The sequence below is a fragment of the Rana temporaria genome, chromosome 2, assembly GCF_905171775.1.
Source record: "Rana temporaria chromosome 2, aRanTem1.1, whole genome shotgun sequence".
Taxonomy (NCBI): domain Eukaryota; kingdom Metazoa; phylum Chordata; class Amphibia; order Anura; family Ranidae; genus Rana; species Rana temporaria.
In genome coordinates this window covers 201,030,377-201,052,326 of record NC_053490.1, presented here as the reverse complement: position 1 = coordinate 201,052,326, position 21,950 = coordinate 201,030,377, and the positions used below count along the sequence as shown (strand labels likewise).

The 21,950-nt window shown below is 40.1% G+C and overlaps 1 protein-coding gene across 6 annotated transcripts in view; it reads right to left on the bottom strand.

Annotated features, from left to right (window-relative positions):
- Positions 1-21,950, bottom strand: part of ATP11A (ATPase phospholipid transporting 11A) — a 251,388-nt gene that overhangs the window by 26,470 nt on the left and 202,968 nt on the right. For 4 of the 6 annotated variants that reach the window (XM_040336232.1, XM_040336233.1, XM_040336230.1 and 1 more), the window contains exons 23-28: positions 21,814-21,873; positions 21,461-21,588; positions 19,077-19,212; positions 16,315-16,338; positions 7,952-8,017; positions 2,562-2,665 (exon numbers count right to left, since the gene is read on the bottom strand). In XM_040336232.1, coding sequence (XP_040192166.1) covers positions 2,562-2,665; positions 7,952-8,017; positions 16,315-16,338; positions 19,077-19,212; positions 21,461-21,588; positions 21,814-21,873 — 518 coding nt within the window. The remainder of the gene's footprint in view (positions 1-2,561; positions 2,666-7,951; positions 8,018-16,314; positions 16,339-19,076; positions 19,213-21,460; positions 21,589-21,813; positions 21,874-21,950) is intronic. The other 2 variants (XM_040336234.1, XM_040336229.1) reach the window with 1 other exon arrangement.

Genomic DNA, 21,950 nt, shown 5'->3' with positions numbered 1-21,950 from the left:
ATCAGTGCTTATCACTAGTGGCTATAGTAGCGAATCCGGCAGGCTGATTGCACCCAAGTCAATCAATCAACTTGGTACATTCGGCCTGCCCATTAACAGTTCATATCTCAGAGATTCATGTATGGTCAGCCTTAGGCCTTGTACACACGGTCGGACCAAACCGATGTGACTGGCCTGTCGGACCGTTTTCATCGGTTCACCTCTGAAGTGGCCGGACGGCCTGATATGCGTACACACTGTCAGTCCAAAATCCGATCGGGTCAGAATGCGGTGACGTCAAACACACAACGTGCTGAATAAAACGAAGTTCAATGCTTCCAAGCATGCGTCGACTTGATTCTGAGCATGCGCGGGTTTTGAACCGATGCTTTGCTGTACTAACCATTGGTTTGGTCCGATCGGGCATCGGTCCATCGGTTCGGTTTTGAAGCATGTTTTAAAATTTTGGACCGAAGGAAAAACAGACCGATGGCCTATACACACAGTCGGTTTGGTCCGATGAAACTGAACTTCGGTTCATTCTCATCGGTTCGGTCCGACCGTGTGTACGGGGCCTTAGTCTATGAGTCAGCTCAGATTTACTGAAAACAATGCACAAGTACCTTATCATAATAGCTTTAATCTCAAAAGTAATTCATCCCATTGTATAGGCTGGGTTCACACTGCTGAGCTGTGTGACATTGCATGTGATTCGCACTGCAGTGCTGTGCAAATCACATGTAATGTCTGTTTGAAGCAAATTCAGCCATACAGATTGTATGGCTGAATTTACATCACATTTGGACCAAAGTCGTGCAGGACCCTCTTTTTGCTCCGCACCAGAATCAGATCGCATGGGTGTTCACACCCCCGCGATCCGATTCCTGTCTGAATTGACAGTTTGCACTGCGATATGCAAAACGGTCTGTGGGTGTCATTAACTTTGTATTGACACTTCCAACGGTTCGCATAAGGCAGTTTGAACTGCCTGCAAGTCAGGTGCGATGCGGGAACCCGCAGTGGATTCGTAGGGTTTGCTGCATCGCACCAATGTGAACCCAGCCTTAATCTTGCCATTAAAGAATGACAATTACCTAGCTAATCAAGAAAATGTCTATGAAAAATAATCAGGTAACTCCCGGTAAAATAGGAATGTCACATCTTTAATTATTTTCAATATAACTTTACAACATTAAAGTACTGTATTTATTGGCGTATAACACTCACTTTTTACCCTGAAAATAGAAGGTAAACTGTGCCTGCATGTTATACACAGGGGGCTGTGGAAAGTTTTTTTTTGCTGAAACTTCCCTCTTAATGTTAGGGTGTGTGTTATATGCCCACTTACCTTGCCAAGCAACCCTATCATTAAAATTGAAATGCAAGGCAAAATCTTTTTTTTTTTAGAAGTAATATGACCTCTTAGCTGCATAAAGGGCTTAGAAAGCTGGTGGTGAAGACTGCAGGAGGCAAAGAAACAGCAGTACAGTGATATTACCATTGATTAGCTATGTGGGGGGGGGGATGTGTGTGTCAGCACAAGTCTGACCACTGGTGTACAACCAGGCTGTGTTCCCAGGAAGAATGCAAAGAAGCGCACACACCATGCAGGAATGCATGTGCTCTCATGCCTAGCATGGTCAGTGTGAAATTGGAACGCAAGGAGGCTGGCAAGATCACCAGCTACTTCACATAAAGGTAGCAATGCAAAGAGAACAATATACTTTTTAATACAAGTACATAGTGCTTGGGGCAGTGCAGTGGCTATGTGTTTAGCACTTCCGCCTGGCAGCACTAGGGTCTTTGGTTCGAATCCCAACCATGGCACTACCTTCATGGAGTTTGCATGTTCTCCCTGTGCCTCCCACACTTCAAAGACATGGTGGTAGGCTAATTGTGTGCCATCTAAATTGGCACTAGTATGTGTGTGCATGTATGAATGTGAGTTAGGGAATCTAGATTGTAAGCCAATTGAGGGCAGGGACTGTACAATATATACTGTATATGTAAATCGCTGCGTAACTTTATGGTGTTATGTAACTACCAGTAATAAAATAAATAGTACAACAGACACATATCAGCAATATGAACTGTATGGTTAACATATACTTTGACTATGTCTGCACATGCTTCCCCTTAAACAATAAAAAAAAAAAAAAATCAGTCAACTAGTAATAACAATATGAAACAATAGGAATAATAATATGAAAGATGAAACTAATTGTAGTAACCAATCGACTTAGATCAGGAGAGGACGAGACGCGGAGGGTCCTGCTGTATTGTTCAGAGGGTGGGTACTTCTTTGGAGGGTGGAGGGAAGGGAATAAAAAAGCTTCACTGGCGTTGGGCTTTAATCAGTCAGTTACATTTGTAAGTGCGGAATGTAGCAACCTATAGAAAGTAACCAGATATCCCCTCTCTTCAGTTTTAGATTAGTTAGAAACGTTAAATATAGACTAATTGGATGAGCTTTGCTCATTGCCCTTTACCTTATTATAGAACACTGAAAATATACACAGATCTTTATTTAAACATATTGCTGTGTATAATGATGGCCATAAAGTGGTAACATGCAAACTTACCAGACAATCCCTCCCCATAGCAAAGAAAAGACAATATAGAACACAAGTGATCCCCAGATCACAAAATGGTTGATCCACGTCCAGTATTGTGTATCCAGTGCAAGCTGAAAGTAAATAAAACCTGTTACATGAAAGCCACTACATTATCTTTGCAAAAGCAGTACATTTTATTTTGCCTGCAGTATTAAAGGATAACTGAAAACATAAACTACAGTATCCCTTCAGAAGAACTACCCCTCTTTCAGCCAAAAAATGTATAAAATTAAATAAAAAAAACACAACCATGCAACTACAGTTTACAGGACCCCAAAGTCTCTAACAGTGAAATGTGTGTGAAAGTACTGTTTTCAAGAAAATGTGGACAGTGTTCATCACTGATGCCTATAATGGCATCAATAAAAGACACAGCATGCTTCCCAAGGCTGGATTTCTGCATTGCTTACCTAGGCTGTGGCCATGGGTGGCAGCTTTTTCAGGGGTAGAACACAGGCAACTACAGGGTTACCGACTTTCATTATCATATTCCCAAGCATAATAGGAGACCGCAGACTGCCACAGCTTTTTACATGGGGCAATGGTGATGCTGTTCCCACAGTTTGTGCATTTTTTCTGCCAAAATATTTTAGTTAACTCACTATGCACACATTCTAGGTCTGTACACCTAAAACCAATCTGCAGACAGTACGGTGACTGTATATCTTGCACTTCTCGCCATTGGGTTCTAGGTGTAGAAATTCAGAGTAAGCAAATATTCTCCTTTTGTCTTAATTTCCCAAAAGTGTTATGAGCTATGACGTCTATTCTTGTTGGTGTAATACCAAGGGCTCAGATAGAAGGAGGCGGTGCAAGTTATTTGACCTACGGGGCCAGGAGGAATATATCCAGCCCTGATGCCCACTAATTAACTTAAATCAGGGCAGGTCTAGACCATAAATTATGGTTGTCTTATTAAGGAAAATTATCTAATCTGCGATATCATCAGGCCACCCAGAATCATAGCCAGAATTAATGAAAGGTTATATTTAACGCTCTAGATCTGTCATCTGTTTGTGCTTAGACTGGAAGCAATTCATTTCATGAGTAAATTGCAGGTGGTATGGCACACCTTCATATTAACATTTGCTAATTTCTCTCAACCAGGATTGCTGTTTATTAAAACAATGGCATAATAGCAAGTAACTAGATGGTACAAATCATCATAATAGATTACAAGTACACAGGACACAGTCAAGCTTAAGCAATCTAGAACCAGATACAGGGTACAAATGTATAGCATGCTGGTAAGGTGACCCTCAAATCCAATAATTATATAAAGATGAGGATGACTCATTGAGCAAGGCTGCCATATTTTGTTGTATTTTTTTATGACAAATGCTATTTATGATTGTTAACTTGTACATAGGCAGCACCGCCTTAACGAAGGACTCACATGAAGTCAATGAGTGGTCCATTTGTAAAGTATTTAATTCTTAGCATAGTACAACAGCTAGGAAATTAATCATTTGGTATAACAGGGCCTTTGCATGTCCTCATGTATGCCCAACAGTGTAAGCTCAGAGGAGAGAGTGAGGGACAGTTGCAGACCCTAGGGCAGGTCCAAAACAAATGAAAATATGTATCAACATAAGAGTCAGTGTGAGCAATCAGGGGACATTTGAGGGTATATTCTGTGTAAACTCTGAGGAGTATAATACACACTATGTAAAAATTGTGTTTGAATACATTTTTCCCTTAAGGAAATAGGGAGTTTGGAGCTATCCTCAGCATAGTTTTCCCAGGACTCTGTTACCAAAATTGGTGTATCCACTCTCCACTTGTCCCGTAATTTATCCATCATAGGAGACTCCACCCTGAGGAGAGCCAATTAAAACAAAGACAACGGTTTGGAGAGGAAAGATCTTGAAATGACAATAGGGGACCTGTAAGCATAACATCTCTAAGATACCATATTGGGCCCAAATCTGGGGTCGGATAACAGTTTGAAATGGGGCAGGGAAGGGTTACCCCACAAAGGGTGATACGGAGACCACTAATTAGGCTGAAATGCAATGTTTCCTAGCTGCAGTCCAGACCCAAAGTGTAACTTTAGTAGGATGTAGGGCATCTATACACCAGGTTACAGAGTTCCATAAGGAAGCCCAGTAGGGCAGCCTCCAGGCAGACCGCAGCATTAGCCCTAGATCTCAAATCGAATGATGACTAGGAAAGCTGCTCAGTAATCTGTAAATCAAATAATTAGGTAATGCCAGACTGTCTCAGTGCACCAGCAACTGAAGGGTGGACTTTGCCAAAATGAGGGTGGAACGGTGGGACTTATCCCAGAGAAAAGAACCAACACAACAATCAACGTTCTTGAAATAGGAACCTGCTATCCAGATAGGGCAATTCCAAAAAACATAGTTTAATTTAGGGCAAAATATAATTTTAAGTATATTAATGAGTCCCAGAAAGTTTAACAGTAAGTTAGCCCAAGAAGAGCACCAAGAAGATTAAGGCTATAAAAGCTCCTCAGATCCCAGGTGACCTGGATGCCCAGATACTTAAATTCATCAAACCACAGTAAGGGAGACCCCCTTCTCTGGGGATTGAGAGGGAAAAGGACCAACTTAGTACAGCCGATGTAGCATCCAAACTCATCAAAGTCAGCGAGTACGACCTACAAGAAGGAATTTGTATCATCGGCATAGAGTGAAATTATTTTCTCCAGGGAGGAGACCCACAAGCCCTCAACAAACTGGGAGCTCAGTACCATAATGGCCAGGAGTTTCAATGCCAGGGCTAACAGGCTCAGAGATAGGGGGCAGCCTTGTCGAGTCCCCTTTCCCAAGGGCAAAACCTCAGAAAGTCTATCACTGGCCTGAATTGTAGACCAGGGTGCATGATAGAGAATATCTAGCCACTGCAAGAACCTAGGCCCAAAACCAAACCTACGTATCACCTCCCAAAGAAACATCCACTCAAAGTCGAAAGCTCTTTCAGCTTCCAAAGAAGCTATGACTCTCATATCACTATTGGCATGGAGCGCAGACAAATTGAGGAACAGGTGGCAAATATCAATGTCAGTGCCATTTACCAAGCATGAAACCAGTCTGGTCAACATGAAAAATGTCATCTATCACCTTCGAAATGCAGAGGGCCAGAGTTTTAGCATCAGCATGAAGTAAGGAGATTGGCCTGTAAGAGGCACACTCCTCAGAGTCCCCCCCTGGTTTGAGCATGAATACAATAAGAGCCTCTGACATTCAGGAAGGGAACCCAGGGAGGCAAATAGAGCAATGAGAAGTGTGAGGCTAGGCACCAACAGTTCCTGATAAAGTGAATGAAATTCAATTAAGAAATGGCACAGCATTGTCAGCCACAATAGGAAATTTGAAGCCAAGTGTATTTCTGACTGATCAACATGCATTTATCTGTCTTTGCAGGGTCCTTAAAAGGTATACAGTATGTGCATGTACTGCAGATATGTGCTGTGCTTTTTCCTGATACACAGTGGGGGAAATAATCATTTCACCCCCGCTGATTTTGTAAGTTTGCCCACTTACAAAGAAATGAAGGATCTATCATTTTTATCATAAGTGCATTTTAAATAATAGAGACAGCATAGTAACCAAAAATCTGGAAAAAACACATAAAACAAATGCTATAAATTAAGTTGCAGCACTTGGTGGAGAAACCCTCGTTGGCAAGCACAGAGGTAAGACATTTCTTGTAGTTGGTGACCAAGTTTGCACACATCGCAGGAGGGATTTTGTTCCACTCTTCTTTACAGATCTTCTCTAAATCCTTAAGATTTCTTGGCTGTCTCTTGGCAACTTGAAGTTTCAGTTCCCTCAATACATTTTCTATGGGAAAATCGAGTTAATGCCAAAGAGCTTAACTGCACTTTCTCCTAATCCTTCTCTGAATCATTTAGATGTTCATTGGCATTACTATTCATGTGCCTTCTGGGGAGGGGGACACGTTGTGTTTGGAGGAAGAAAATGCCAACTATGACACCATCCTTACAGCCAATCATGGAGGTGGAAACATTATGCTTTGGGGATATTTCTCTGCTAAAGGTATATACCGACTTTGCCCCATTGAGGGGACAATAGGTGGCGCCATGTATTGTAAAATCTTGGAGGAGAACATACCGCCAAGGAAACAAAGGAGTGGCTCAAGAAGAAACACTTTAAGGTCATGGAGTGGCCTAGCCAGTCTCTAGACCTTAATCCTATAGAAAATGTATAGAGGGAGCTGAAACTTCAAGTTGCCAAGAGACAGCCAGAACCCTTAAGGATTTAGAGAAGATCTATAAATAAGAGTGGACCAAAATCCCTCCAGAGATGGTGCAAACCTGGCCACCAACTACAAGAAATGTCTTACCTCTGTGCTTGCCAACAAGAGTTTCTCCACCAAGTCATGTTATAAACTCAATTTATAACATTTGTATCATATGTTTTTTTCTGTGATTACTGTATTTTTTTCTTTGTAAGTGGGCAACCTTACACAATCTGAAGGGGATCAAATAATTATTTTCCATACTGTATGCTATGAATCAAACCTGCCCTAAGGAACTATTGTGGTTGCCATTGCTGAACTGTCCTCATAAAAGTTGCTTCGCTGTCCTGCTTATCCACTGACTTTATTAAATTTTTAACTTTGTGCAACAAAGGTAGGTTGGTTGGATTTAAGGCAGATCTCTTGATCTGTGTACTTCAAGGACTTAAAAAGTAAGTAAGCTAGCCAGTAGTACAGCCAGTCAACTAACATTTTTGGAAGGAGCTCAAAAAGGGTAACCCATGTTTTTCTCACAAAAGGTTTACTTTAAGTATCAACTGATATTTTAATGTATAATCTTGTCAGACGGAATGCTGAAAACCTTTACATTTTTATCATGTGTTTATTTTTTTTACTGTCAGGGATACTTCAACTGTAAGTTAAAACCAACTTTAAATACTGCAGATGCACACATTTTCCAACGAAGATGTACAACAAAACATTTCCTCTTCAAAAACAAAAAACTTTTCCTCATTTAAAAACAAAACATCAAGGCGTAAATAGCCATTTAGATTGCATATTATGTATAGAAATGGACACGGCCATTCAAATCCTATACAAATAAAAAAGTGACATCACAAAATAATTTGTAAAACATCTCAATTTCTGCTATTCTAGAAAGGTGCAGTGCGCTAATATTTATTAAAAAATTTATAAAAAATAGTGCGAGGTCAAGTCTTAGGAGCATGAGTAACAGATCAATTATTTTGACATGTATTAATAATTTATTATATTTTTCACCACTATATCCGTTTAGTAAACTTACATTTATAATGTAGAATTTTATTATATAATATACAGTTTTTCCAAACAACTTAAGTACAATAATTGAAATGAAAATCTAAGCTTACCTTAAGTGTAACTGTAAATACTAGAACAGTAAATACCAGTGTTCCAAATGTCCAGTTTCCCAGCATCTATTAAAATGTCAAAACCAAAAGAAAAAATATATAAGTCTTTTAAAAAGATAAACCTTTTCTTATTTAATCAGCTTCAAACGTGACTCAAATAGCACCAATGGTATTTAGAATGGTGTGTCCTGTAGTGTATGTAAACCATAACTAAAGCCTTCTTTCAAGAGCTCATTTTTGGTATGTTACATAATTTGATATATCTGTTTTAATAGTTACAAAAAATACTTGTTGATCCTGCCAGATATCTAGTGAACCATCAACGTCCTGTGCTCTCCTAAACATCTGGAATACGAATGTCTATTGCTGTCGTTTAAATAAAGCGGCCTCTCTGCGCGGACATACAGTCCAGTGCTTCTCTGCCTCTACTCTCTAACCAAGCCTTTCTTAGCCAGGTTGCTGCAGCACCCCTGACAAACCCAGACGACACTAGAGTTGGGAAAGGGTGGCCTAGAGTAACAACACTGTTCCTCCAGTACAGTAAATGAACGGTATCACCCTAGGACAAGTGTGTTACTAAGAGGATCACCAGCTGGAAATATGGGAGAGAAGCCTGTAAAAATAAAACCAATGTAGCAACTATATCCAAGGACTGGTAGGTTCTAATGTATTACATTTTTGTTCTTTGGTTTACATTTCTGCCATTGCAATTTTCAAAGCAAGCTGACTGCCATTGTGCACCAGTAAGGACCTAACAAACAAACGTGAATGCATGTGTCAATAAGTGGTGAATTTTAACTAAAACCTCGTACACACGATCGGATTTTTCGCAGACAAAGCGTCAGACTTTTGTTTGAAGGGTGTTGGGCATAAACTTGTCTTGCATACAAATGCCACACAATTGTCGGCCAACAAACACAAACATAGTGACGTACTACGTGAAATTTCCACTCATGAGCGTAACCCTTTGGGCACTTTCTGCTAATGTCCTGTTTGGTGAGCAATGATTCTGAGCAAGCGTGTTTGTATTTTGGACTTTTGACTGACAGACTTGTGTACACACAATAGGAAAATCTGAAAACACACTGTTGTCCATGTACAATTTATAAGCCTGCAATCCAACATTTGTCCATGGAAAATCTGACAATAATTATCCAATGGAGCGTACAAAAGATCAGATTTTCGGCCAACAGGCTGTCGTCACACAAATCCGATCGTGAGTATGAGGCTTTAAAGTGATTGTAAAGTCTTTTTTCTCATAAAAATAAATATGTTATACTTACCTGCTCTGATGCAGTGGATTTGCACAGGGCAGTCTGGATCCCCCTCTTCTCGGGTCCCTCTTCGCTGCTCCTGGCCCCTCCCTCCTGTTTAGTGCCCCCACGGCAAGCGGCTTGCTATGAGGGCACCCAAGCCGAGCTGCAGCTCCGCGTGTCCATTTAGACACAGAGTTGCGGTTCGGCCCCACCCCCTCCCTCTCCTGATTGGCTGACTTTGATTGACAGCAGCGAGGGCCAATAGCGCCGCTGCTGTGTCTCAGCCAATCAGGAGGGAGAGTCCCAGATGGCCGAGGCACTTGTGGACATCGCTGGACAGAGATGGTGCTCAAGTAAGTATTAGGGGGGCCAAGGGGGGCTTTCTGCACACAGAAGGCTTTTTATCCTAATGCATAGAATGCATCAAGATAAAAAAAAAAAAACTTCTGACTTTACAACCCCTTTAAACACTCCTACTTTGTTGCATTCAAAAATGTATTGATCATTCATTGTATGCATTTACTTTTTTGTTACAGCTAATATTAAATAAATAATGTTTAATATTTAATAAATATTAAACATTATGCAATATGATGAAATAGTGTTCATGTCATTGTCATACAAGTTATAACAACAACAGTATTTTATGTGATCCTGACCTGGGCTCAAACATTTCTAAGTTAACAGTGCTGAGCTGCATACACCCATTAATCAGTGTTATGCCGCATACACACGATCATTTTTCGGCATTGAAAAAAAACAATGTTTTTCGGCATGTAGAAAAAACAAAGTTTTTCCAACTTCATCATTAAAACGACGTTGCTCACACACCATCGTTTTAAAAAAAATGCTCTAGCAAAGCGTGGTGATGTACAACACGTACCACGGCACTCTAAAGGGGAAGTTGCATGCGGATGACGCCACCCTTGGGGCTGCTTTAGCTGATTTCGTGTTAGTAAAAGACAATTCGCGCTTTTCTGTCTGTTACAGCGTGATGAATGTGCTTACTCCATTACGAATGGTAGTTTTACCTGAACGAGCGCTCCCATTTCATAACTTGCTTCTGAGCATGCGCAGGTTTTTAACGTCGTTTTAGCCCACACACAATCATTTTTTACAACCCGAAAAACGACATTGTTTAAAACGTCGTTAAAAAATGCAGCATGTTCGAATTTTTTTTTGGTCGTTTTTCAGAAGCCGAAAAATGATGTGAAGCCCACACACCATCATTTTAAATGACATTTTTTAAAAAAACAAAGTTTTTTTGCCGAAAAATGATCGTGTGTACGTGGCATTAGTTTTCAAATCAATCTCTGTCACTCTATGAAAATCCCTATGTTTAGATTAAAGCAAATCTGTCATGAAAAATGTATGGAGGCTGTTATTGTGATAAAAAAGTGTTAAGAATTCCATATCTCCACCCTTTTAAGTCAGTCACCAAGAAACTGTTGAAGCCATCTCTTTAGCATGACAGACAGGCAACTAGAATTTGATAAAGACACAAAATGGCAGCTTCAAACATCTCTCATGACACACTCCCTTTAAGCCAAGGAAGTGGTACTTTTTTGTGTGATATATTCATTTAGAATTACCTTTGGGGATGTGAAACGCGTTTAACATGTGATAAATGTTATTTGTGCTGCGATTGTGTATTCCTACATGGTGGCAAAACACCTGCACCAAAAACACGGACAATTTTCAGACACTAAAAACTAAAATAACGTGAAAAACATATGTGAACCATTAGTTCTGCAAAATTATTTTGCAAACTTTATTTAAAGAAAAAAAAAAAAAACACTGTCGCTCTATATAATCAAATAATTATATATTTTCATTCTGCAGCTCTGTTTAACCTTGAGTTGCCTTCTATCCTCAAGTTTGAGAAATGGATTGTTAAAAGAGAAGTAGGGCCAATGCTTATTTGGCCTTATTTCTGCTGTGGGTCACAGAAGTGCACTTAGTTCTGCACTCTTGGGACCTAGATTCAGCCGACAGCGGGCTAACGTGCTGCAAAGGATTACATGTGCTGGAGAGGACCTTTCATTTGGCAAGGTAGTTGTCATCATTTGGAACAGATAAGATGACAGTGTGATTGTGTTTGGACTTTGATGATTCATTTCCCAGTAGGTGAGTACACAGTGTGCTTGGGTGATCACCAAAGGATTTGGACAGCACCTTTTGGACACTTTTCTTGGCATTATAGCACCAGAGGATTCATTTGTTATAAGACCTGCATGTGTACTTTATATGGTTGTTTAACCTCCTTAGCGGTGTTCCCGAGTGTGGGGAAATTCGTCATCAAACACTGAAAGTACTGACAGCGACAATTCTGCAAATGAGCAAATTTCAGTGTTTTTGATTTGATTACATTATTGAATACATTTTATTATTATTATTTGTTATATTTAAAAAGTTATTTATCATATTATAATTTATGATTTCGTGTTTTAAACTTTATCATACCCAGGATGTCTACTAGACTCTTGTTTGGACAGATTTAAGTGAGTTATTCCAAAGAATTACAGGCCTACAGTATAAAACGCCAAATTTCCATGCAAAACATTGTACCGCTTTAAGATTCAAAAATCTGACATAATCATACCGCCAGGGAGGTTAACATATGGATTTTATAGATTAATTGTGCCATATTCTCATGTATTTGAATTTTAAATCATTTTGAATATTGTGATTCATTTATTTCACCAATTTATTTTTTATTACTTATGATAAATTATTAGTGAGCACTTCTTTCATCATTTATGTATGTATTGATTGAATGTGTAGTTACACAGTGCGGTTACAGTATATACTACCTATATCAGGGATCCTCAAACAACGGCACTCCAGCTGTTGCGGAACTACACATACCATGAGGCATTGTAAAACACTGACATTCACAGACATGACTAGGCATGATGGGAATTGGAGTTCCTGAACAACTGGAGGGCCATAGTTTGAAGACCAATGACCTATATACACCTTTTAGTTACTAGCATCTTGCATTATCTTTATTCGTATTTACCAGTTGACGCAGATTTCTACACCTGTATGAAGTCCGCTGTTGGCTGACATCACCCAGCCAGTCCAGACTCTGGAGGGACCCCGACTTTAATGTCAGGATCCACTCAGATGCCTGACTGGCAGCTGGCTCAGCCTCTCAGCATGCTGTCAAAAGTCTGAGTCAGCTGCTCCCACCCCTCCACAGCCCAGTGCTTCAGTGAGTGTTGGGGAGGTAGAGCAGAAAGCCTATGGCCCCGTACACACGACCAGTTTCCTCGGCAGAATTCAGCTTCCGACCGAGTTTCTGGCTGAATTCTGCCGAGGAAACTGGTCGTGTGTACACTTTCGGCCGAGGAAGCCGACGAGGAGCTCGACGAGGAAATAGAGAACATGTTCTCTATTTCCTCGTTGTTCTATGGGAGCTCTCGTCCCGCCGAGCTCCTCGGCGGCTTCAGTGCTGAACTGGCCGAGGAACTCGATGTGTTTGGCACGTCGAGTTCCTCGGCCGTGTGTACGAGGCCTATGACTGACATTCACCAGCTCTCTGCACAGTGAAGACCAAGAATCGAGCAGTAGGAGGTGTTTGATCGCTCAGTTCTCCATCTTAGAGGCAGCGTGAGACAGATTCAGCATTGGACCAATGCTGCATCCATCTAGGCGAGTATAAAATTATTTTTTTTAACCCCTTCCTTACCGGCGCATTGTAAAATGACGCCGACAGGAACCCTCCCTCGATCCGGGTGGACGTCATATGACGTCCTTTGTTCCCGGCGATCTAGGGCGCGCGCTCGCACCCGCGGCACCGCTCGTGACCCGGCGCATGCCCGGCGGCCGCGACTGCCGCCGGGGCACCCGTGATTGTGATCACGACAGGAGTGTGGATCTGTGTGTGTAAACACACAGATCCACCTCCTGTCAGAGGTGAGGAGACCAATGCTGTGTTCCCAGTACAGAGGAACACACATCAGTCTCCTCCCCTTGTGAGTCCCCTACAGTTGGAACATTTTAACCCCTTTAGCGCCCCCTAGTGGTTAACCCCTACCCTGCCAGTCACATTTACACAGTAATCAGTGCATATTTATTGCAGTAATCGCTGTATAAATGTGAATGGTCCCAAAAACGTGTCAAAAGTGTCCGATGTGTCCGCTGCAATGTCACGGTAACAATAAAAAAATCGCAGGTCACCGCCATTACTAGTAAAAAAATTAAATGCCATAAATCTATCACCTATTTTGTAGACGCTATAACTTTTACGCAAACCAATCAATATACGATTATTGCGATTTTTTTTACCAAAAATATGTAGAAGAATACGTAAACTGAGGGAAAAAAATGTGTTTAAAAAAAATAAAAAATTATATTTATTAAATAAAAAAGTTAAAAATATTGTGTTTTTTTTTTTAAATTTTCGCTGTTCTTTTGTTTATAGCGCAAAATATAAAAACCGCAGAGATGATCAAATACTACCAAACGAAAGCTCTATTTGTGGGGGGAAAAAAACAAATATTTAGTTTGGGTACAGTGTTGCATGACCACGCAATTGTCATTCAAAGTGCAACAGCGCTGAAAACTAAAAATTGGTCTGGGCAGGAAGGGGGTGAAAATGCCCTGTATGGAAGGGGTTAAATGAGCATTATCCCATTTAAAACCCTCCTTCTATTCCTGCAAGCAGCCTACTCACCTACCCATCCAGTCCCATGTGCCTGAACATGTCATCACAACAGAAGATAAATGGCTCACAGCGCTAGCATTCCATCTCTCAGTCTGATATTTGATGTGAAGGGAATTATGCAAAGATAACACAAAAAAGCAAAACAACTAATACTAGCAGTATTTCAGAATACATTTAGCAGCTATTTAATAAATACATGGCCGAAAGGTAGAATTTTTAGCTGGGTTCTGCTCTAAGGCTGCATTCACACCTGAGCGTTTTGTCGCTTAAAGCGCGACGCTCAAAAACGCTAGAGGGTAAAAAAAACATTATTCCCTATGGAGATGGTTCACATCTCCACTCCAAAATGCCTGACGCCGAACGCCTGAAGCTCAAACAAGTTCCGGACCCTTTTTTGTCACGTGAATCGGGCGGTTTGGGCGTTTTTGAGCGTTTCTATTTCCCATAGAAAGTAATGGAAACGCTCGATTCAAGCGACTAGCGCGACAACGAGCGTTTGCTACGGGCGTTTTGTCGCTTTAATCAATAGAACATTTCACCCAGGCAGAAGCTAAAAAAAATATACCAACATAGCAACAAGTGATGAAAAGATGATCATTTTCCTATTGGCTAAAATAAAAACGTCGAAGTACAAAAACGTCGGACGACGCTGTATGCAAACGCGCAAATAGGCATGAATACGCGCAAATTGAAACTTATCCCCACAAATGCTCAAGCAATCGTTTTTTATTTTAAAAAATGAATACGTTGATTTTGGGAACAGCTATCAAGGGCGGACATTACCATAAACTGAAGGGAAGTATTACATCTCTGAACCCAAGCAGAACAGAACAGTAGTGTCAATATTTTTTCAGGTGATCCTGCCACCTTGGGTGACACTGCTCATTCAGTATATTGTATATTAAGAGGATTAGCTGTTCCACTCTGGGACAGGAAGTGTGTCAGGACTATGGAACACCTTCCCTTCTCCTTATATTCAAATATAGGGGAGGTGTTCTGCAGTCCTCCAAGCTAAATGGGGCAGGGCAATAGAGTAACGGGACAGCACAGCATTTCTGGCAGGATTAACAGGAATCTATTTTGCACTTCTCACACAGATTTTAATAAAGCACCTTCCGTGAATAATTTAGTACACCAAAAGGGATCAAATAGGAGAAGTTCATTCTTAGGGTTTACATATGCTTTAAAATTATCCTGTTAAAATAGACATATGGGAACTGGTGACTTGTTTTAAAAAGTGTAGGCTCTGAGGACTAACACTCTAATCATTCTCCCCAACATCCTAATGAAGTGTGCCAAAACATGTTGGCACATTCATTTTGATACATCTTATTACAGATAACTATACTGTACAATGAAGAATGTTATCTTTAATATGAGTAGAGACCTCAATGAGGTTTATTTACTACCATTTTAGTTTGTGATATTTGAGTGTACAGCCAATAGTTCCTATTTCTGTTATTATATGTCCTATAAAATATGAATTATGTTTTAAACTACATGGAATGAGTTGACCTGGAAACTCTCCAAAAATTACCTGCAGATACCAGCAAATTAAAAAGATTTTCCAGATTTACAGAAGTTTCCAGCGACCAATTGGCTTACTGGGGTAGTGACGTCAGTTTTTTAAGATAATTTCACAAATGCCAATGTGCTACCCATATATCCTTGCCCATGTGTTGCCACAATTGGCAGTGTGCTACCCAAATATTGCTTTGACTAGTAGTGTGCCACGATTGCTATTGTGCTGCCTAGGTAATGCATCCACAAATGGCAGCATGTTGCCAACAATATTGTCACAAATGGCAGCGTGTTGCCTGTGTTTTTTCATATTACAATAATGAAATCTGCTGAAGACCTGGCCATGTCACTAACAATGATATTTATTTTGGCACTGTTCCGTTTTAGCCACGGTGTGTGGCCACCAAGGTAGAATTTTCCATAGAAAGTAACTGTTGTACTAAAAATACCTTCACTCAGCAACTGTCAGTAACTACCTGGGCTGTTTTATAAAACTGTGCAAGAAGCAAAGAGCTACATTTATTACTCACAGAAAACAACTCTGAATTTGTCTTCTATTTGGTTTTAGGGCTCTTTCAGACAGGCAGCATGCTTATGGTATAGCAGCAGCTGGTAGGTGTTCAAGAGAAACTACTACCACCTCCTGATGCCAATTTTTTGTGTTTTTATTAATGAATTTTTTCATTCAAGTTTACGTTGCCAGACTGCGGCACGGAGCAACTGCAAGCCAAATGTTTGGCTCACGCTTGCAGTGCAACCCCATTGATTTCATTGGGCGATTTCGACAGAAAGTAAGATACACTCAAGTAGCAAAAGCAAAGAATAAGGGTAATATACATAAGAATTCTATCTAATAGAGTCTAGTAAGAGAATGGATAGAACTGCACAGCATAACATATCAGTGGATGCCTTACCATATATGTGTTGGCTGTCAAGATCTGAGGAAAGCAACAGTGGCAGAAGCAAAAGAAACAGAAACATAAACATGCACAGCACAACATAACTATGAACATAAACCAAAAGGTGTAACACTGAAAGGGTATGTATCAAGGCAAATCCAATACATCTGTAGCATAATTCCTTTGTTTCTGTGCTTTGCTCTGATACATAGCCAATTTAAGCAGAAAATGGCTACAAAATGACAAGTAACAAACAAATTAATACATGCATTTACTAAAAATGAAATGTTATTGGTTTTACTGTAGTCTATATTACTATGAATACAAAATCATTGATCCAAGGAATTTGTCTGTTCATATTTGCTTTCATCAGGATACTTGGGCAGTCCTATTTTTGCTATTATTACAGATCAACCCTCCAGAAGCAGGCAATGGGCTAGATTCAGGTAGGGGGACTTAATTTTGTGCGGGCGTAGCGTATCCTATTTACGCTACGCCTCCGCAACTTAGACGGGCAAGTGCAGTATTCACAAAGCACTTGCTCCGTAAGTTGCGGCGGCGTAGCGTAAATCAGCCGGTGTAAGCGCGCCAAATTCAAATTGAGAAGAGGTGGGCGTGTTTTATGTAAATAAAACATGACCCCACGTAAATGACGTCTTTAACGAACGGCGCATTCGCCGTTCGTGAAAGAATCCCAGTGCGCATGCTCGAAATTCCGCCGCAAATCGTCAATGCTTTCGACGTGGACGTAATTTACGCAAGGCCCTATTCGCGAACGACTTACGCAAACAACGTGAAAAATTCAAAATTCGACGCGGGAATGACGTCCATACTTAACATTGCGTACGCCTCATAGAAGCAGGAGCAACGTTATGCCGGAAAAGCCTTACGCAAACGACGTTAAAAAATTCCGACGGGCGCACGTACGTTTGTGAATCGGCGCATCTAGGTCATTTGCATATTCTACGCCGAAAACGACGGAAGCGGCACCTAGCGGCCAGCGTAAATATGCACCCTAACATACGACGGCGTAAGAGACTTACGCCAGTCGGATCTTAGCCTAATTTCGGCGTATCTTGCTTTCTGAATACAGAAAGAAGATACGCCGGCGCAGCTTTGAATTTACGCGGCGTATCTATAGATACGCCGGCGTAAATCCTTGCTGAATCTAGCCCTTTATGTTTAGAACAGACTTCTATATACTGTATGATTTGATGGTGTAAATGTTTGTGCTTATCAAATGTATTAACTGATCCCACACATTCTCCTACTAGGATTAACTCAGAGGTGGGAAGTCAGTGAGGGGTTCCTGTAATGTGGTGGGAGAATGGAGAGAAAGCGTATTTGCTATGGGCCCCATATCAACCAAATTGGCTTCTATAGTGGAATGTTATTAAAGGATCAATTCACACAATAATCTATATTTCATTTTATCCGTGCAACAAATTTTCAAATCCTACTGAACTGCTGAAAATAAGCCTGGTCATACACAAAGCAAATTTTGTCCGGTTTCTAATGAACAACCTAAAATTTCACCCACTAGACACCCATCCACCTGAATTGAAAACTGCCAGGGGGAAAATTGTAAGCCAAATAGCACTTGCATCCAAACAGAGACAGGTACTGTTCAGGTATTTTGACAGGCAGCAGCAAAACAGCAGGAGTATCATCCATCAGTGCTGTTTAGCGTGGATAGAGGAATCTGTTTGGGGCATATTTAAAACAAAACTGGGTATATATCCAAATTTGTCCAGAAGGAAATAGACAAATTTCGAAGTGTGTGTATCCCTCTTTGTTCAACAGAAGCCAGTCGAACAACCAGCTTCTGTCAACTGGTCCTGTTGGAAAAACAGCATTTGATCCCTGCAGGAAGCAATAGCTGATCTGTGTATTCTGATGGGGTGGGGGTCCAGCTATCAGAATACAATAGCGAAAGGGGAGTCTGAGTATTTTTCCGTTCAACCCGCAGATTGAAATGTAAAAAAAAAAACTCAGTATACCCAGCCTAAAGCCGAGTACACACGGCCAGTTCAAAAAAAGTCTGACATTCGGCCCGTGTGTATGTCCGTCTGTCCAACAGAAGCCGACCTTTCGGCTAGGTTCTGACGGACAAGCATGCTGGAAAACCAGCATTCAACTGTTTCCTAATCAGGGCTCTCAGCCAATGGCAGAGAGCGCTGATCGGAGTGTTCTGGCGGGGGAGGCCACCCCCCTGTGAAAACATATAAACTCAGTGGGGAAGATTGCTGAACTAACCTCATATGGTTAGTACAGTAGCTTTAACCAGAACTGAGTTTTTTTTTCATTCAACCTGTGGGATTTAAGGAAAAAGATTTAAGGATCCTTATCTTGGTTTGTTAGCTTTGTGAATTGAACCTTTATGTGCCTTGGTTTTTTATTTCTCTGGATCTTTAATGTCAAAACAAACAATGTCTGCTGGGATACGGTAGCTATTTTAAAATAAATTATTAAATCTACACAATAAATTTCACATATTAAAAAGCAGATTATAGGATATAAAATATGAGAGACTTGGCCTAACAACTGCACATGCAAAATAAAAGAAAAAAACGTAGCTTTATCAGAACTAAATTTGTTGTACACGTATGTATAAACATTATAGCAGCCAATATAAGTATACAGGCATATATGGGATTGGCTAGTAGGGAGGTAGATTTTTCTGCAAAATCTTTGAAATACTAGTATACACATTTACTGTTGTCTTTAGGAAACTAAAAACTGCAATTTCTCTGCCTCAGTATTCCTTCAGCACGTACCTGTCCATTGCTAGTCACAGTGGCATTGTCAAATAGGAAGTAAGCCCCAAAGAAAAACACAACTGCATCAAACAGTCCCAGGAAGGTCCAATAAATAAACAGACGCCATCGCAGCAAAGAATTCTTCGCAATATCCCTAAAAAAGAGACAAAATAAGATGTTTGTTTATCCTGCTTCATACTGATCTATTAAAAGCAAGTCACATTTTAAAAATATAACCAATTTATTTTCACACCAGAAAAGTCCGAAATTTGAGTAGAAATATTGCATTTAAAATTATTCATATTACTAAATTGTCATATCTTTGCCAAAAGTTCAAAATCTAGTCTATTATAATCTTCTGTGAAAACTTTCTACCCTTCCTATTGTGGCTTATAGTCCCATGCTGCCTTTGGGCAGGAATGTAGAAATGTGACAAAATGTATGATGTTATAGAAGACTCAGATGTGTGTTCAAGTCAAGCCATACAATAGCATGGAAAGAAGCAAAAGACAAGTAGGTATGAGTGATTTGGGCTAAATTGAGTTTGCTGTGAAATTACAAAAGAAGCAGAAACTTTCAATTTAGTTTGTTGAGCTAATTTGCAAAACTTGTTAAATAATAAGAACAATCTACCCCCCCCCCCATAATTTAGAGGGTTCAGGGATATTTTTTTGGCAGGGGGGGGGGGCTGGGTGTGTTTAGGGTAGTGTTTTTTTTTTTGTTTTTGTTTTTGTTTTTGTGTGTATCCAATCATTATTTTTGTACGGTCAATTAATATTTTTTATTTTCATAGCCCTTATTTTCCTTTTTGTTAAAAATGTAAAACAATGAGGCTTAGCTGAGCAAACAAGTCCTGATCATAGATCCAGTATAGTTGAAGGGAGCATCTGTAACTCCAAGATCCTTGAAAAGGATACACACGGAGCAAGTTTCTTTCCTGCAACCACGGGATTCGCTCGATTCCCTAATTAAGGCCTCGTACACACGACCGAACATGTCTGCTGAAACTGGTCCGCGGACCAGTTTCCGCGGACATGTCCGACCATGTGTATGGCCTAGCGGACCGGTTTCCTGGCCTAGCGGACAGGTTTCCAGCAGACAAAAGTTTCTTAGCATGCTACGAAACTTGTCCGCTGGAACCATGTCCGTCGGACATGTCCGATGGTTAGTACGACTCATCGGACATGTCCGCTGGTTATGAAGTATAACCAGCGGCCCGAAATCCCGCGCATGTGTCAAATTGATTCGACGCATGCGTGGAAGCATTGAACTTCCGTGTCAGAGAACGTCGGTGTCTTCTAAGTCACCGCGTTCTCTGTCCGCGGGAATTTTGGTCTGATGGTGTGTACACACATCAGACCAAAACCTCCCAGAAGACATGTCCGATGAAAACGGTCCGCGGACCATTTTCATCGGACATGTTCGGTCATCTGTACAAGGCCTCACAGACAATGTTCCTTCTGCCGGGCCAATGTCGTCTCCTGGTGGGGAGTGCCTATACACTGTTCAAATCTCTGATGTATGGCCTGCTTTAGAAACCAAAATAGATCCCTTCATTTTGCCTCCTTTTATTGAATTTCACAAGCTATGGCAACATTTTATAAAAATCTCCCAACTGTTCACGGAAATTCGCTCTGAAGAGGAGCTTGCTTACTTGGTATGTACACATCAAAAAAGAAAGCCACTTGTAGACAAACCTGACTACAGTTAATTTAAAGGGGTTGTAAAGGTTTGTTTTTTTATTTTCTAAATAGGTTTAAGCTAGTGCATTGTTGGTTCACTTACCTTTTCCTTCCATTTCCCTTCTAAATGTTTTTCTTCTTTGTCTGAATTTCTCACTTCCTGTTTCTCCTCAGTAAACTTCACACCATCATCCGAGTGGTGGATAGTCAGCCAGAACAGCTTACGGAGGAGGAACAGGAAGTGAGAAATTCAGACAAAGAAAAAAAAGAAAAAAAAACATTTAGAAGGGAAATCGAAGGAAAAGGTAAGTGAACCAACAATGCACTAGCTTAAAGGAACCTTTTTAGAAAATGAAAAACAAACCTTTACAACCCCTTTAAGGCAACATCCCAATTGCAAAAATAGTTGAATTGATGTGCTCTATATTGTATTTATACAACAGGTTTCCTTTATTATCTGAAAATGTATTCAGAATTGTAATTACAGCTGAAAGTATCATAATCTAATTTAAGAAATGAAATCCACTCAATACTCAAACATTATATATATATATATATATATATATATATATATATATATACACACACACACACACACACACACATATATATATATATATATATATATATATATATATATATATATATTATACACACACACACACACACACACACACACACACACACATTCTTATACAAAGTACACATTGTATAATATACCTGTATAATGTGGGATCTCTTTTCAACATTTCCATACTAACATGTTGCTCTATTAGACTATACAACAGTATAGGCAGTGAAGTGAAGCTGATATTGTACAGTGTTAGGTACGCAGTATCATATAAAGGCTGAAAAAAAATATTAGAAAATTTAGATAAATTTGGTAACATGATAATTATAATATTAACTTTTAGCAATACTGATTATATAAAATGAGCTACAATCATTTTAACATAAGAAAACAGTTGAGGTTAAATGTATCAGTGTGAGATTTAGCAACTACACTACATTTCTCCCTATTGTCCTTTCTTCTGATCTGGTATGTTTTTGTATTTATTTTTTTCATCACTGACCTGCTGGGAAAATCCACAGAAGAACTGGTATAAAAACTGGGGGAAGATAAAGCACACATTCTGAAATACAAACAGAAAAACATGGTGAAAAAAAGGAAGTTGGGTTTGAGCTGCATGCATTCACTGGTAAAATGTTA